The sequence below is a fragment of the Liolophura sinensis genome, chromosome 6 (genome assembly GCF_032854445.1).
Source record: "Liolophura sinensis isolate JHLJ2023 chromosome 6, CUHK_Ljap_v2, whole genome shotgun sequence".
In the NCBI taxonomy this organism is placed as follows: Eukaryota; Metazoa; Mollusca; class Polyplacophora; order Chitonida; family Chitonidae; genus Liolophura; species Liolophura sinensis.
This window is the reverse complement of record NC_088300.1, coordinates 4,157,771-4,174,470: the sequence shown is the minus strand read 5'-3', so window position 1 is coordinate 4,174,470 and position 16,700 is coordinate 4,157,771. Positions and strand designations below refer to the sequence as shown.

General features: G+C 40.1%; 2 protein-coding genes across 2 annotated transcripts; one reads left to right on the top strand and one right to left on the bottom strand.

The window, feature by feature from the left end:
- Nucleotides 1-1,479: 1,479 nt before the first annotated feature.
- Nucleotides 1,480-5,933, bottom strand: LOC135468339 (radial spoke head protein 4 homolog A-like). Its single transcript, XM_064746537.1, has 10 exons — nt 5,663-5,933; nt 5,011-5,200; nt 4,501-4,776; nt 4,101-4,158; nt 3,710-3,823; nt 3,408-3,505; nt 2,927-3,068; nt 2,567-2,676; nt 2,102-2,361; nt 1,480-1,724 (listed from the first exon to the last, which is right to left on the bottom strand). The coding sequence occupies exons 1-10, from the start codon at nt 5,803-5,805 to the stop codon at nt 1,496-1,498; spliced, it is 1,620 nt and encodes a 539-aa protein (XP_064602607.1). The 5' UTR covers nt 5,806-5,933; the 3' UTR covers nt 1,480-1,495.
- Nucleotides 5,934-6,097: 164 nt separating this feature from the next.
- On the top strand, nt 6,098-14,990 carry LOC135467783 (putative uncharacterized protein DDB_G0271606). Its single transcript, XM_064745630.1, has 7 exons — nt 6,098-6,679; nt 7,514-8,008; nt 8,376-8,600; nt 9,507-9,690; nt 11,149-11,324; nt 11,654-11,715; nt 11,889-14,990. The coding sequence occupies exons 1-7, from the start codon at nt 6,595-6,597 to the stop codon at nt 13,509-13,511; spliced, it is 2,850 nt and encodes a 949-aa protein (XP_064601700.1). The 5' UTR covers nt 6,098-6,594; the 3' UTR covers nt 13,512-14,990.
- The last annotated feature ends 1,710 nt before the right edge of the window (nt 14,991-16,700 follow it).

Below are 16,700 nucleotides of genomic sequence, written 5' to 3'. Positions count from 1 at the left end.
TCTACGCGCGGTTAGTCCCACCAGTTTCCGTGCCTCTCCTCACGACCGGCAACTGTTTAACACCCAACAGCTGGGAACTGCTGTGTTTCGGATGAAACCGTTAGACAGCAGGAGATTTTTCTTCACTTGCTCCTGTCTTTGAAGAAGATACTGAGAGCAGTGTAAATGTCTTGCCAGCGTAGCGGGCCATTTTGGCGGCCATAGCTGGAATTTATAGCGCCGTCAAGCGAATTCACCTGTCTCCGTCAAACCGTCGCCTCCGTCCAGAGCTAAAACAAATTGAGCGATGATAAAGTACTGTGCTCTACCACTATCTGATGTAGGCTTTTATAATCAGGCTGCCTTGATCACTAACAGCCCAGACCTTTCCAATTTGCTGAAGACAAATATGTGTTACGGCTGTACGACTGGGCTATAATAGAACGTCCACCGAAATTCCATTCTCAGAAATTTCCTAACGATAATGTCTCAACTCCACCACCTGGGCTGTGGTTAGATGTCTTCACATTTCCCTTCTGTAGCGTGTCCGCTTCTTATTCAATCTCAAGAAGACTGGTAAGGTTTCTAAACAATGCTGTGAGGACTTTTTATTTCATCTGGTGTGAAAATAGGAGGGGTGTCGGAGGGTTTGAGGGGAGGACCAGGGGGCAGGAAAGTGGGGGTAGGGTGAATTGGGGGTTGTAGGCAGGGATGACCTTATGTGTTTGGTTGTTTTTTTTTTTTGTTTGTTTTTTTTTTAATCCCACTGATGGCTTATTTGACAGACCAAAGGCAAAACAGATAAGCAAGTTTTCAGCTGGAGATTGAATACTGTCAACATCTGGACTGTAGGATGCTTTGTGATAATCGCATAAAGCCCATATCAATGACCATTCACTAGAACCATTTTACTTTTTATACAGATAAAGTAATAAAGAACTTTCGAATATTTGTAAACATGACAGTTTTATTTACAAAAGAATGAATGTCTGGTATCACAGGTGCTGGGGAAATGTTCCTTTGTTATTGTTTTTCATGTCCCTTTTACAAATAACAAAATAAATAATGTTAATACTTGACAAACAGTACATGCATATAACACAATAATCCTTCAAGATATGTACATGGAGGCACTAATGAAGTTAACTCCACGTTTTCATGAATATTCAGACATCCGTTGGCCTCAATGTCCCTTCTATGAACTACGAAGCACATGAAAAAGGGTATGAAGAGGAAGTTGCAGATCAACAGTTTAAAATTTGCAGTCATCTATCCAAAAAGCTGGCAAGACATACTATCCTATGTGCTTTACTCTCCATCAAACATAATGAAGATTTTATGTATATCAAAGAATATGTTAAATCTCCCCCACCTTCCAGTGTTGTCTGGAAGTTTTTAGCAACCTAAATTCTGATTTTCGCACTCTTCTTAAATGGCATCCCTGCCATTTGTCATTTCCCACACTTCCCCACCCTCTGTTATCCCCCACCCCCCTCCCATGCTTAGCCAATCATGCTTAATCCTCATCTTCTTCCTCATCCTCAGCCTCTTCCATCTCCTCAGCTGCCTCGGCTGCCTCTTGCTGTGCTGCCCGTAAGGCGGCCTCCTCCTCGGGGGTGGGATCCTCCACCTCAGTGATCTCGGGGCCACTTGGAAACTCTTCCTGTATGGCTGGGGCAGCAGGCGGGCTGTAGTTGTCAGTTGAGTATTTGTGACCCCAGCCAATGTAGATGTTCTCAAATTTCCTGTGAAGATGAATTTCAAATTTAGAAAAAAGATAGAAACAACAAACCAATCTTTCCTGGTATTCTTAAAACCGAGAAATTATCAAGTAAGGGAAGGGAAACAATGCCTGCCTATAAAATCCAGTACAAAGCTATGAATGGATTATGATATCTTCTTTGACATTGGCACTTCAATATATCTGATGTCACAAACTGATTTACCAAACAAAATGATTTTACAAAATGACTTAGGAACCCTGCCACCTCTACTTCCTGTTTCGAGATGAAGCTGCCACAATAAAAGTTACAGTATTTATTGGTCTCAGTCTTTGTACACATATAATAAGGGAACTCTCCACAATATTTACCCATATTTTACATCAAGAAATGTAACTTACTTATCAAAAGCAAAGGCATGTGCTCCTGGCCACAGATTAGAGTGGAGCACAGCAATGGCATACTGAGAGATGAGGCTTGAGGAGAGCTTGGCTGTCCAGGGGGGCATGTTGGAGATCTCAGCATCCTCAGACAATGGGGTGAGGAGTGGTGGGCCAACCTCAGGTTCTGGCTCATCAGGCTCTTCGCGCTCTTCCTCCTCATCTTCATCCTCAAATTCCTCCTCAGTTTTCTGTACTGGGTTCCACCATGAACACCGACCCTACAGACATCAGATAGACACAAATCTTGAAACCAATTGTGAGTTTATAATATTTTATTAAATTTGAATACTGATGACCAGTGAATATTATTGCTGTTTTTCCTCAGACGGAATGTAGTGGCCTCCTACAGAGACAGATGTTAAGCACTGTCACCAATGTATTAGGCTGACACAATAGACTTATAGAGAGGAAATAGTTACAAACCTGGGGAAGAATGTGCTGTACATGATGTACCCAGTTTGACAGTGTGGGGTCTATCAAGTCACGCACTGGGATGCCTTCAAAATCCAGGTTCTCCACAAAGTTGTCACGAGCTGAAATAACCACAAATCAGCATTACATATTATTCCCTTTAAACTGGAAAATAACATACATTTAAATGAAAGATATGTACTGTGTTGAAGAATAAAGCTGTTAAAACCACTACGGTGTTGGAAGAACTACCATCCCTTGTAGGAAGGGAGACAACTTTTGTTCGGACTGTTATAAAAACAAATTACAAAAAATCGTTTCTGTATGAAGATAACATGAGACACATTCCAATGGTACAAATTTATCCCTAACCTTCGCCCTCTTCTTCTTCCTCTTCTTCCTCATCAAACTGGTAAAATCCCAGCGGGGAGACATGAGTCCCTGCGGAGATACGGGCAATCTGAGCACGCAAATAGTTGGCTTCATTACCAGGAAAAGGGGGATAGCTCACCACCTGAAACATTAAATACATGAAACTTAATGAACTGAGATTTTACAGTCATCCTTTTAATAACCCATGCTCTCTGAGACGATTCATATGTTCTAGTTTAAAATTTGTATTTATTTTAAAAAATGTATGTCAGGCAATGATATTTTTTTCATTCTTTGTCATAATTATACTAGAGAAAAAACTTACATAAAAGCTACCCGTTCAAACAACCTTCTCTTGGCTTGTGTTGAATAATTTTGTTACAAGAAATGCTACAAATCCCATCATTCCATCAAGTCATTCCATAAAATTCTGCGACCTTGAAATTCTTACAATAACAGTTTTAAACTGAAATCAACTTACAGGTGCATCGAGTCTCCCTGTGAAGTATTTTTTGATCTGTCTAGCTGAGGAAATTTGTGAAGGTGTGACTTGTGGAAGTTTGATCCATGGTTTGCCAGCTGTCAATCAGAAACACACACACACTTTATTTTATGTCTTCACTGCATATTTACCAGCTTATTGCATCTTTCTTTGAATGGTCTCAACATAACAACAATTGAAAAGACAAGGAGGAATCTCGATATAAAAGAATTTCATTTTTATGTAAACAACACAGGCAAAATTTCTGAAGGAATATTTTTGTTGAGTCTAAACACACTTACGTTCGTTACAAACAAAGTATGTTTTCTTGTTAGCTCCTGATCTGTTGTCTTCCTTGGGAACCACAGGTGGGGGTTTGTAGTCTGGCTTGGGGGTGTCATCTTCCTCTTGATCTTCTATCAGTGAAACAATGGGGCAAAATAAAGTTTGTTTTTAAGCTGAAACTTATGCACTGGCAATTAGTTTTGTTAATGAGATAGTGATCAAAGAAAAACTACATGCACAAAACCAAAAGGAGTTCATAAATGGTGCTGGGTATGCCTTTAATCTCTCTGCCTCTCAGCTAATTCACATCTAAGCCCGACTGTATGAGCTAAATGATCAGTATGCCTATGTACAGCAGCAATCATGTCAATAAGCTACTTTGTGAACATTCGAAATGTCAGTGCTTACCATCCTCTCCATCTTCATCATCGTCTTTAAGACCTTCATCTTCTTGGTCTACTTCAGGCTGAAATCAGACAAGAAATTGCAGTTTCTTTAATTTTACCTATCATCTTTACAAAAAAAGAGAGCTCCAAACATATCTAGTGCTCAGCCTATAGACTGGCAGGCTGTTAGCAATATTTTCAGCTAGCTGGTGTTTCATTGAGTTAAATGCTTTTTTCAGCAGATCTTGTACATTAGACAGCATCATGTTTATGGAGGAATGCAGTGGAAACCACTGTCCTTCACCAGGTACATGTAGCTGACAAATATGCTGAAGTAAGGCCATAGCCAAACCAAAGAGGTCTAGACTGAAAACATGCTTGTTACTGTTAATTAGCAAGAGTAGTAAGATATTCTTTCTCACCTCTTCTTCCTCCTCCTCTTCTTCATCACCTTCCCTGTATTCCACCTCAGCCACAATGTAGTTCTGTTCTGTGCCTAGAAGTTTGCCCCAAAATCGGACATGCTGAAGTGGGTGACTGTCAACTAATGTCTTCAAAGCCAGCCAAATACGTATCATTTCCTCCCTGTTCAGACCAATAGCAGCTTGTTCAAAGTAGAAGCATAGCTCCATGAGGTTAGGTAAGGGGGTTTCCACTTCCTCATCTTGTTCTGGGGCTTCATCTTCACCTTCACCTTTCTGGTAAACAACAACGCCACAGTGACAAGAAATGTAAGAGTTAAGTGAGTTTTAGGTCAGTATGGCAATCTGTGCAAACAAATTCTGATCAAGGTCGTTTTATCTTCACTTCATTTTCTCTTTAAGACTTATTTAGACAATAACTTTAAAAAATGTGCAATTTAAAGCATAAAGCTGGAAACAGTAAACTCAATGACCCTTATTATAAGGGCACCATATATTAATTCTTCTTACCGAAAACAATTTCTTCTGTATTGTTGCTAAGGCAACTTCTGTGCTTTGGTCAAGTTTATCTTGAACTGTGTCAACTTGTGAGGTAAATTTGGCTCGTTTTGTTTCCTTGCTCACATCCTCAAACACATCAACTACATTTTCTGGTCTCTCGCTTAACACTTTTGCTAACACTTGACTAAGATGGTCAAACCTGGGAAAAGACAAAAACACAAATCGATGAGTTTGCAAAATAAAACCACATACAGCATGCATGGACTGAAACATGTGCATGTGTAATAGGCCTGAATGACTACGCTTGCTCTTTTATTTGGACTGCATGTTAGTGCCAGTCAAAATATAAAAAAGCAAACATAGAATGTAACCATCCAGGTATAGAATACTGCTGAACTTTACTATGTAAGGTATTTAATTTATTTCAGTAATTGGTGTTTTACCCTGTACTAAGGAACATTTGACTTATATGTCGGCTGCCAGCATTATGGTGGGAGGAACCAAAACCATCCGCAGGTCGCACACAGACCTTCCCACGTACCGGTACAACCGGGGAGGAAGCCAGCATGAACTGGTAGTGAACAGGTGGCCAGCTGTCCCCACATATCAGTAAGTTATGTAAGTCATTCTTTGACAACATTCTTAGGAAACAAGTACTCACAAATTCAGTCCCGTGGCACTACTCGCCGATAAGAGATAGGACTTTGCATTGATGTAGTCTGTTTCCTTCGGGTTGATTTTGAGGTCCGACTGGATGACCGACTGGCTATTTGACAGGCTGATATTTTGTTGCGCGTCTGACATCTTCAGTGTTAAAATCTGCCTTACGCTTAACACCCAATCCAACAATATTCACTGGGCATTCCAGGGCAAAGCAGTTATATCAAATCTTGTTGCTAACGTTTTGATTGCAAGATGAGACGAGTTCCCCAGTCTTGTTGCTATGGTACATAACACAATCGCTACGGGTCGTCACTCATTTTAGAGCGACATACCTGATGACGTCACCATTTTATGTGTAAACCTCGATATCTCTGACGTTCTGCACAAGAGAATCGGATGTACACACATTAGACATGAAATCTGTTTGATAATATGTCTCCAGAGTCATAGTTTCAATACAGATGAACTTTGGACAAAGTCTAGATGATCTCAGGAATACATACAGAGCCAAGTAATAGGGAGAGAGAGAAATGGTTTGAATAGGAGTGTCCATTTTCGTGGTTATCTGAAGTTGGGCATCAGTGGTTTTCCTGTTTTAACTGTAGCCTATTTACTGTCTTAGTATCACTGGACATAAATATAGCGGATTTACCTTGTATTTGCAGTATTTTGAAAGCAATTTAAGATGGCCGAGCTGATCTAAAACTTAACCTTTCCAGTTTATTTCTAACACAGTGATATTTGCTGTGAAGGATATACCATTGTGCATTTTAGTACTCTGTAGTATCGTAAGATCTGGTTGTGATGTACTTGTTGACAGTCTGCAGATCTAAAAAAGCAGGTTAAAAAGAAAAAATATCGGAAAGACAGAAAGAAAGGGGAAGCTCCAGAGAACATGGCTGTGGGTAGGAGGTTAATTATTGTCTGACAATGTTGTCAAAAAAGAAGGACTCAGGTCTAAATGAAGGTGTTGTTGGAAAATATGTCAAAAGAGACACACCACCTATTTTGAGAAGTAAGTATAATTTGATTTAAATCATATTCCAAAGCATGGCTAAGCTAGAAATTATCCACATATTGCCTATCGACACAAATTCACCTGTATTGAAGAAGGAATTTCTATAAAAGTAGTGCAAGAATTGTCGTAAACGCTCATCCATTCATTCACATGAAATTTCTCCTGTAAATGTTGATTTGCATGTTTGCTGAGACTCTGTTCTGGGTAATTATGGTGTAGCCAATATATCCTCTCACTATGCAACAGGTATGTTGAAAAGTCACAAATAAATCAGATCAAGGGAACTCCAGATTCTGTTTTCAAAGATAGGAGACCAGTAGGCTGGTCCATTATTTTCCCTGCAAATGAGGTTAGATTGATTTGTTGTTATTTTATCTGTTATTAGTTATTTCCTCTTTCAACGTATGTACCATTATGGTCTTTTGCTCTGATTTGGATCAATGAAAATGTAGAAAACAGTTTATGTGATACAAAGAAAAGTTGTATAGTATTGTTAAGGTAACAAAGAAGTGGGACCTAGGAGTGGATAGAATCATAGATTTGTTGCAGATGTAACTAAATATGGGCATGGTTGATTTGAGTAAATAACAACAAGTCAGATGTCTCACAACAGCTTTTACAGTTACTGTACTGTAAACTAAGTATTTCAAGGGCTTACAGTTAAGATGACGGTTGTCATGGACATTCTTAGCAGCTTGTCAAATAGATTGCAGAACACTTTTTCTTTGTGTCAGACATCCTCTGTGCAAGACAATGGATTACATAATGTCATTTGACATTTAAGCTGTGAGTTGAAGGTTTTTGTCATCTTGAGTTTTTATCATGTTTTAGACTACCACACACCAGTGAGACAAGTTACAAGTTTTCAAAGACGTAGTGCTAAATCTCCAGGTTCCTACATTCCGCAACCCAGTGGGGTCCAAACTGTGTTTCCCCGAGGCTACAAATCACCTCTACACTATGGGCTAAGCCCAGCTCTTCGACCCATAACACCCATATCTGGCCGTCATGTGCGATCTCCTCTCACAGGGGAAGGTGACGAGGAAATTTCTCAGTACCAGACAGGAGCACCTCTCACTCATGGGTTGTCTGCCCCTGATACCTTTGACCGCCTGTCGGTCGGCTCAGATGGTAGTCACCACTCAGAGCCATACGGCTCAGGGAGAGACACACCCTCCCCAGGGGTAACACGAAGCTCCAGTGGCCACTACCAAAACCTTAGTACCATACAACAACACAGCCGACTTGTGAACAAACATAAAACACCGGATTCTGAAAGTCAGACCACGGCCAAAAGACTGGACCACAGTTGTGGCAATACAGAAGGTAGGTTCAGTCACTTGGTGTTTAGTGTCCTGTTCTCAGCGGTAATGAAAACACAAGATTAACAATAGTGATCCCTCATCTTTATCCTGGCTGTATGTCCCATTTGAAATGCTGGTCTTTCAATCTGTCTGATACACATGTAGCACTTCCCTCTAGTTTGAGATCACTGTTCCTGACAGCCTAGTAATGTCAGAGCTTTTAAGTTCAGAAAACCTTCAAACCATCAAATTGAATCCAAAAATACATTCTTTGTGTTTGCGTTTACGATTTTGTATACACATGTATCACTTTGAACATTAGTGTAAGTTTCAAGTGGCCTAACATCAACGTCTTTGGTATCGTGTTTTTTTTTTGTTTTTTTTTTCAGAGCTGAGTGAGAAGCACCAAAGTCAGGGCAATTTTTCAGCTGAGTATTATAATCAGTTTGATGAAAACGTCCAAATCCAGCAGTACCATCAGCAAATTAGAAACCAGTATGCTCAGCAGTCCACCAAACAGACTGGGAGAGTTGCTGCGTCTCAGGATCCCAACCCTCACCTCACCCAGCCCTGTGCCCAGCCAGACACACAGCTCACAGAACTGCAGGCTATAGGTCAGTCACAGCACCTACCAAAATTGGTTTAATTTGCTTAATATACATGAAGTGCTACCATTAACCCTTATTTCTGTCACTTGGATGGATTATGGTCACACTGTTGCAGAGAGTTGCTTGCCTTTTGTTGCTGTAATGCACAATAGTTCATTTTCAGCATTGGGTAGGATATTGTTGAGATACCTTGCCTCTGCTGTTCTTGTAACACTGGTACAGATGTTCAGGTGATCTTACAATGCAACTGATATTTGTTCAGAATGATTGGCCTGCCATCAGTATGGCACATGCCCTGAGCTGATTCTGGGTGGTGATAGGGTGAAAAACTTGTGCAGATGACAGATGTGGAAGTTCTGCCCAGTTCTGCATGTGTTACTGGGTTCTCCCTCTATAATAAAATGGCATGTGTAAGGAAAGCTCTATGATATGATAATAAGTCCAGTGGTAAACATGAACCAGGTGGTATTTCTCAGCTTTATTATTGAAAATTACATGCTTGCTTTTTGAATGTTTATTGTCAGTAAAACTTTAGATCGCCAAATATTAATAAGTATAAAGGAGGGGATTGTGATCGATGTGGGAAAGTGTTGGTGTCCAGTTACACTTTTTTGTTAAGCCTAGGTTCATTTTGTATTATCATCAGTGTACATATATCTTGATGCGTAGGGGATTCCTGTTTCTCCCCCGATAAACTTCATCGCCAGCGTGATGAAAAAAGTTGAGTTTGTTTGGTAAGTTCAGTATTTTAAGGGCTTTATTACACTTTTTTCTTCATCAAACTCTTAACAGGCTGGTTAGACTTCTGTGTTTAGCAAATTGTCATTTTTTGACAACTATAACTGATGAACTACCGGGTAGCCAGATTTTTCATAACGCTTGTTTATCGTGCATCGACTGTTGTATGGTTAGGTGGCCCCTCAGATGAGATGGTCTTACCTCCTGGATGGTCAGTAGACTGGACAGTTAGAGGGAAGAAATATTACATTGACCACAACACTCAGACCACTCACTGGTCGCACCCTCTGGAGAAGGAAAACCTTCCTGCTGGATGGGAACGTATTGAATCCAAAGAATATGGGGTTTATTATGTAAAGTAAGTCAGATTTCAGCATGAATTTATCTCTGGTTTTAACATCATACTTTATGCATTGTGCTTGTTTTTAACTGAACAGTGTTAACCATGCTTTATTATGAACATGCCCCACCCTTGAAAATTCTTCATGTTATAACATGTATTACAGTCCTGGGCCCACTTGCTCAAAGAGATCATAGTGACAAGTGATTGTAAGACCTACAGCTGAGTTTACAGTTGTTTCCTCAAAGGGATTGTAATGTGATTTCAACTTTACAAAGTTACGATTGCGATCGTACGCCGAATTTGACAAATTACATTATGGTGGTTTGTGTAAATGGAAAATTACCAGTCAGTAACTTTTTCTTGCCTTCATTTTCACCGAGTTTTACGGCATAATAATTCTGCATTAGAATAAAGATGCATTCAGATAACAACATGTGAAAAAAGTTTTTTGACATATTTTTTGCTCATAAAATTACTCATATTTGCAAATGAAGATGAAAATTACAAACTAATTGTCTGCCCCTTAGGCAAGTATTTGTACTTAATGTTGCTTTTGAGGGAATTGTAAACATTTACATCAGGTCGATGTGATTGTAATTATCTCCCCCTCAACACAGTTAAGGGGAGAGGGAGAGTGGTATACAGGATTCAGCCTGTCTGCCCTGTCTGTCTGCCTGTCTGTCTGCCCTGTCCGTCTGCCTGTCTGTCTGCCCTGTCCGTCTGCCTGTCTGTCTGCCCTGTCCGTCTGCCTGTCTGTCTGCCCTGTCTGTCTGCCCTGTCTGTCTGCCCTGTCTGTCTGTCTGTCTGTCTGCCCTGTCCATCTGCCTGTCTGTAAACATGATTTTGTATCTCCTCCAAACTACGAGGCAATTGTGAGGAGACCTACAGGACTTCTTCTTCTAGGACTTTGCATAACAGTGCTTTTCCCATACTCAGATTTTATCCATGCATCTCCTCCCAAACTACTGCACAAATTTTGATGATACTTACCATACATCTTGCCCATTCTCTGAACTTTTGCATGTTTAAGTTTGATGGCATTCTGGTGATTTTTTCTCCAGTGGCCATTCATAGAACAGAGATAGACAATCGTTCAGAGCGATTTGCATATCAAAGACCTAGGAAGGTTTTTTACCTCCTACCTCCACATTTCCTCAGCCATTCACAGGGTTGCAGTTGCCACCCATAGTATAGGGATTGCCAAATGCAGTTACCTCTGCAGTAAATTTGTTCGCAAACTCCCCATAGTATCTTTTACCACCACAGTGAGTGACAACTCCATAAAATACAAAGCCATTGAATGCCTTGTTTAATGGATGGCGTATTTTAATATACAAACATCTTGACATCCCACATGATCAGTTGTTACATTAACAAGAAAAGATCTTTGAATTCATTGTTGTGCTTCATTTTACTTCAGTGGAATTGTGCAGAATACAATGACTGGAATATGTACTCTCTTTCTATTTTCAGTCATATAATTCGTACAGCTCAGTACCAACATCCATGTGCCTTGGCAATTCCTCAACTGAACATGTTCTTTGGTTACAAACAGCAACATCTGCAGCATGTCCAATACCAGCAGTTGTTGCCTTGTCAAATTGAGAGCAGACAAAGTCTGGTGCCAGCTAACCCTTACCTTAACACAGGTTTGTAGCTTCCGTATCCCCAGAATGATATTTGCCTATTTATAAACTAAAATATCAGATATTATTTGATATATTATCACATTTGTTATAACAATTTTGAAAAATATTGAAAATTCACTTTTAGATTATTGTATTAGTTCACTTTTAGGAGATAATGCGAATCGTAAGTCATTCAGCGTGCAATGGCTGAAATTCATCATTAATTGATTGGTTTTATTTATGAAATAAAGAATAGGCCTAATGCAAAACATCCTTAAGAAAATGATTTATACTTGTACATAGTCGACATTTTAATTCAGACAGTTATGTTGGTTTGTTGTGTTTGTCAGAAATTCCAGAATGGCTGTTCGTGTACTCCAAAGCCCCACAGGAACATGACCACAAACTTAAGGTGAGACTTCATAAAGGATGTTTCAGTTGGAGCAAGCTGTTAACATGTGCAGAGATGAACAGTGTTTATTCTTGTTTTATATTTTCACATATATGGGTGTAATTATTTTATCTTCTGATCTGTAGTCTAGAACCATCATCATAACTTCTGTGCTCACAATTTGTACTTTTCAGTGGGACCTTTTTCGACTGAATGAGTTGGAACATTTTAGTGCCATGCTTATTCGCTTGGAAAAGTTGGAGTTGGAGAAAATAGTGATGTCGTATGAAGCATACAGGATGGCTTTGTATAGAGAAATAGAGAGACGCCAACAGCAGATGCATGCGGTTCACTTGCAACAACAAGCTGGTCAGGATCCTCAGCAACTGCAGATACAACATCCATTCTCTCAAACACAGGGACAGCAACCCACTACATCTACACAGTCTATTAAAGCCGCTGACATGCCCCAACCGTTCTACCAACAACAACAGCAAACAATTCTACAACAGTCTGCAAACCAGCAGTTGGTACATCAGCAACAAGCTCATCAACAGGCCCTGATCCACCAGCTGCAGCAGGAAACTGGAGGACATCAACATTTACATCAACAGCAAGCAGGACACAATCTGCCCTCATCAACCCAAGTCAACCAGATGCCAACCTCTCAACAACTACAACAACAACAGATTCACCAGTCAGGAATGAGGCATTTACCAGGATCACAAGTGCACCATCTCACTGTGACTCAGCAACAACACTTGCACCAATCCATGACTGCACATCCTCAGCAAATCCACCAATCTGCAGCAGTACAACAGTATCAAAGCCAGCATCAGCTACAAGCAGTTCAACAAGCCAAGACACCATTGCCTCAGCAGCAAGAACTAGGAAAACAACCTGTGACATCTCAAACTAGTGTGCAGTCACAGGTTCACCAGATGATTGGTACACAGCCACAATTACAGCAGGTACACTCACAGCCTGTACACAAGATGACCATCTCTCAGCAAGCTGTGCAGCATGTGGTGACTTCAACACCACTAGTGCATTTGCAAGGGCAACAGCACCAGCTGCAAGTAGGTCAGATTCCCTCATCACAGCAAGTTATGCATACAACAGCTTCCCAACAATCTGTCAATCAACTGGTTACATCTCAGCCATTACATCAGGTGTCACTTTTGAGACAGCAGTTACCACAGTCAAGACTTCCACAGCCAGTCATGAATCAGTATGGGGATGCGGAAGCTCAGTTGTACCTTCAGAACCAGTATGGGCAACAGCAGCAGAGCCAATATGGACAACAGCAACAACCAGGTCCACAGAACCTTTATGGACAGACTCAACGTCTGAGCCAGTATGGCCAACAACAACTGCAAAACCAATATGCACAACAGCATATTGAGGCTCAGTATGGACAGCAAGTTCAAAACCAGTATGGGCAACAAGCCCAAAACCAGTATGGGCAACAACAAGCCCAAAACCAGTATGGGCAACAACAGCTGCAAAGCCAGTTTGGACAACAACACCAGTTTGGACAACAACTGCAGAGCCAGTATGGACAACAGCAACCACAGGCTCAGTATGGACAACAACAACAGCTTGTTTCTAACGTCAGCCTGTCTAACTTCAGTCAGCAGTCTTCACAACCACCTGCACTTCGCCAAAATGTCCAGCTTATTCAACATCAACAACAGCTGCTGGCTGGACGTCAAGTACAGTCTCCAGTTAGCCAACTGTCTCAAAACAAGATTGTGCCAGGACGAACAGAGCAAGCGCAGACAGTTATTACTCAAAATGTAGAGACAAAGGTTTAACCATTTAGTTCTAAGGGATTGATTACAGCCATTTAAACTTTTTTGGACTAGGAAGATTTTCGTAGTAGCTAGAAAATAAGTATATTTGACACTTCATAATTATTCCATCAGTGCCTTGATATAACCGTGTAAATGGAAATAAGTGATTTTTAAAATTGTAATTGTTTACTTAAATGGAGGTTTATGTTCTCATCCCTGCCTTGCCATAGATTATTTGTATATTTGTAAACATTTGTGTAGGAAACAGCATGCGAGTGGGTTGTGCTTTGTGGCTGATGTTAATCCTCATTAATTTTGATAGGTCAGATGTTTATTCCAAAAAGCCTCTGCAGTTTGCCAAGCACTTTGTATATTCACTATACGAAGCTGCTTTAGTAGCAGGTAGATCAGTGTTTTTATACATTTTGTTTATATTCATTGATAGCAGAAATCTTTATGTAAGTTTCATGCAGCTTTGCCTAGTGCTTTTCAAAGTACAGACTGATCTCTACAAACAGAAAATTTATCCTGTGTAATCTTTGCTAGTCAATGTAGATGCAAATGAGATTTAATGACAAAGAAAAATTATTAGATTGTAACTTTTTTTATCACAATTATGGTTCTAACATGCTTTGAAGCATTTTATATTTTGTTACTTTCAGGATTTTACACCTGGAACAAAAAAGAAGCTTATTTATATGCTTCACATAGTTATAGGTAAGAATAAAATCTGTATTATAAGCCTTAGTGATCACTTTTAGTGGCAGATATATACTCTGCCACCAATAAGTATGGTAAAAGAAGTTCCTGTAAAGATCTTTAGAGAGAAATGTTAATCAAGCATAATTGTGTGTATCTCGAACACACAGTACCTTAAGACTCAAAGACATGTCCTCAGGACCACATTCAAATCATGACTTCGACAATTTATTGCATGTATTTGAGACTTTAGGGCATGTCTTTGAAAGATAATGGCGTGTGTTTGAGATTGTAGGACCGTATTTCTTTATTGCATACCTTCAGAACCTTATGCCAAAACAGAGTTCAGTGCAGTATTGTTTGTATGGTCTTAGATTACATGGTCTTAGATTACAGCGAATAAATGATGAATGTAGCTGCAATGGACGTGGTATAAAATAAGCCATGTACTCTGTTGTTTTTGGTCGGTATGAATGTTATTTTACCTGTCTGTACTGACCATGGACTGATGTAATTGGCTGATATCAATGTTTTTACCCTGGTGGACATAGCGATTTAATAGCACCAGCAAAGGTTGACTTGTTAAGTGTATATGTGTACGTCTTCATTCCTGGGAAACTCTCTGAGATGTGATATACATGTCATGTTAAATGCACAGCCAGGTATTGACAATACTGTGGTGTGGTACAGACTTAATTATTTTATTACCTGCTTCATTATTGTCTGTTAATATATATATTAATGTATATATGTATAACGAGCCAGACCTTATAAGAAAGAATATATGTATACTGAATTGTTTCTGGTGCAAGTTGTTGTACATTTGTTGCCCGGAGACATATAATAGAGAGGCAGGCCTTTTGCAGATTGGTGAGACTTTTCATTGTATCAGTCAGCGTGTCAGTAGGATAAGTCAACGGCAGAAATGATTGAAACAGTCTCAAGCACCAAGATATACTGAATAGCCAATGGGGATTCATTGCTGCCGATAGTTCACCAATACTATATATTATATAAGTGAATTTGTTTAACGTGTACCAAACCAAGGGGACAGGTTCGGTGGCGTAAGGTTGAAGTGTCCGCCTCGAAATGGGGAGACCCGGAAACAAACCGGTGTCGGGGTCATACCAAATTCTTTACAAATGGTACTTGCTGCTGCCTCGGTTGGCGCTCTGCACTTATAGGTTAAAGCCAGGAAACATGACTGGCTGACCAGTTCTTCTGGTTTCTTCGGAATGATGCTTCGGCGGGGGTAGGACTTTGGCGGCATGCATGGAGTCTCCCTGCCACAGGGAGACACAGTAAACATGTACATCCACCTTAGGACTGAAAGTCATATGACTAAAAATTGTTAAGTACAGCATAAAACCTCAAGCATATATACATACATAGACATACCAAACAAAGGGATGTGCAATCGTCTGTATCACATTCCATATGTCTAAATATCATATGATAAATATGTGCGGCATGTGGCTGTTTTCAGTACTGCCCAGTAGACTGCCTGCCTTATGTTAGATGTCGGAGTATTCACCTATGCACCGCAGATTAAACACACGAAACCATCAATCAGTTTCAATCCAACCGGGGGAATAATAAGTTGAGCGTAATGCGTTTTCCTGTCATAGGCGATCGATCAATTGGGGGTCTTCGGATTTAACACAGTTGTTAGTTCCGTCCACTGCCACATGTAGGAGGGTCTATCTGGTATTTTTACCTAGGTGCCGCGGTCTCGCGTGGTCGGTTGGTTTTCAGTAGCGGGAGAGAATACTTTCAGACAACAGATAAGCCACTTCTCAGAGACAGAATATTTCGAACTGTATGATCAAGGAATCTCACCGTGGAAATCTCATCCGATGTGACCTGGAAATATTCCTGACGCGACGTGACCTTTTATTGCTGGCATTACAACTGGAACATCTTTCAATCAGGCTGACGTAAATAGGCGGTAATTATGTTAGACATGGTTATTACGATATCCGAAAACCGTGAAAATATTGTGTTCATTGGTCATAATTTGGGAAAGTAACACACATTGTACTGATCCTTGTCATTTAAACATTTTGTACTCGGATCAATGCATCGACACGGACACAGTATACCAGCCGCCAACAAAAATGCACGTTTCGTTGCAATAAATGTAAGGCCGATTCCCAAGGCGTTTAACACAAACACCAAAGAAGTAAGACAGTATATAAAGTACGACATTAGGACAGAATCATGCAAGGAGAAGCAGTTAACAGTTTTCAATGACGTTGGAAAGATGCAAGGCATGTTCTAGGCGAATGAATGAAATGAGTATTCAAATTGTGTACATGTGCCATGCTAGTACATCTAGTTGTCGGTAATCAAAACATGTATCTCGTTGTGCTTTGATTGAAACTGTTCTTTTGTCCAACGTGACGATGGCTTTGAAGGCTTTGGAAATAGATTTGTTCTTTGTTAAAAAGCAAACTTATATAGACTATATATGCTGTATTGGGAAACGTTATACATTTAATCATTATGGAA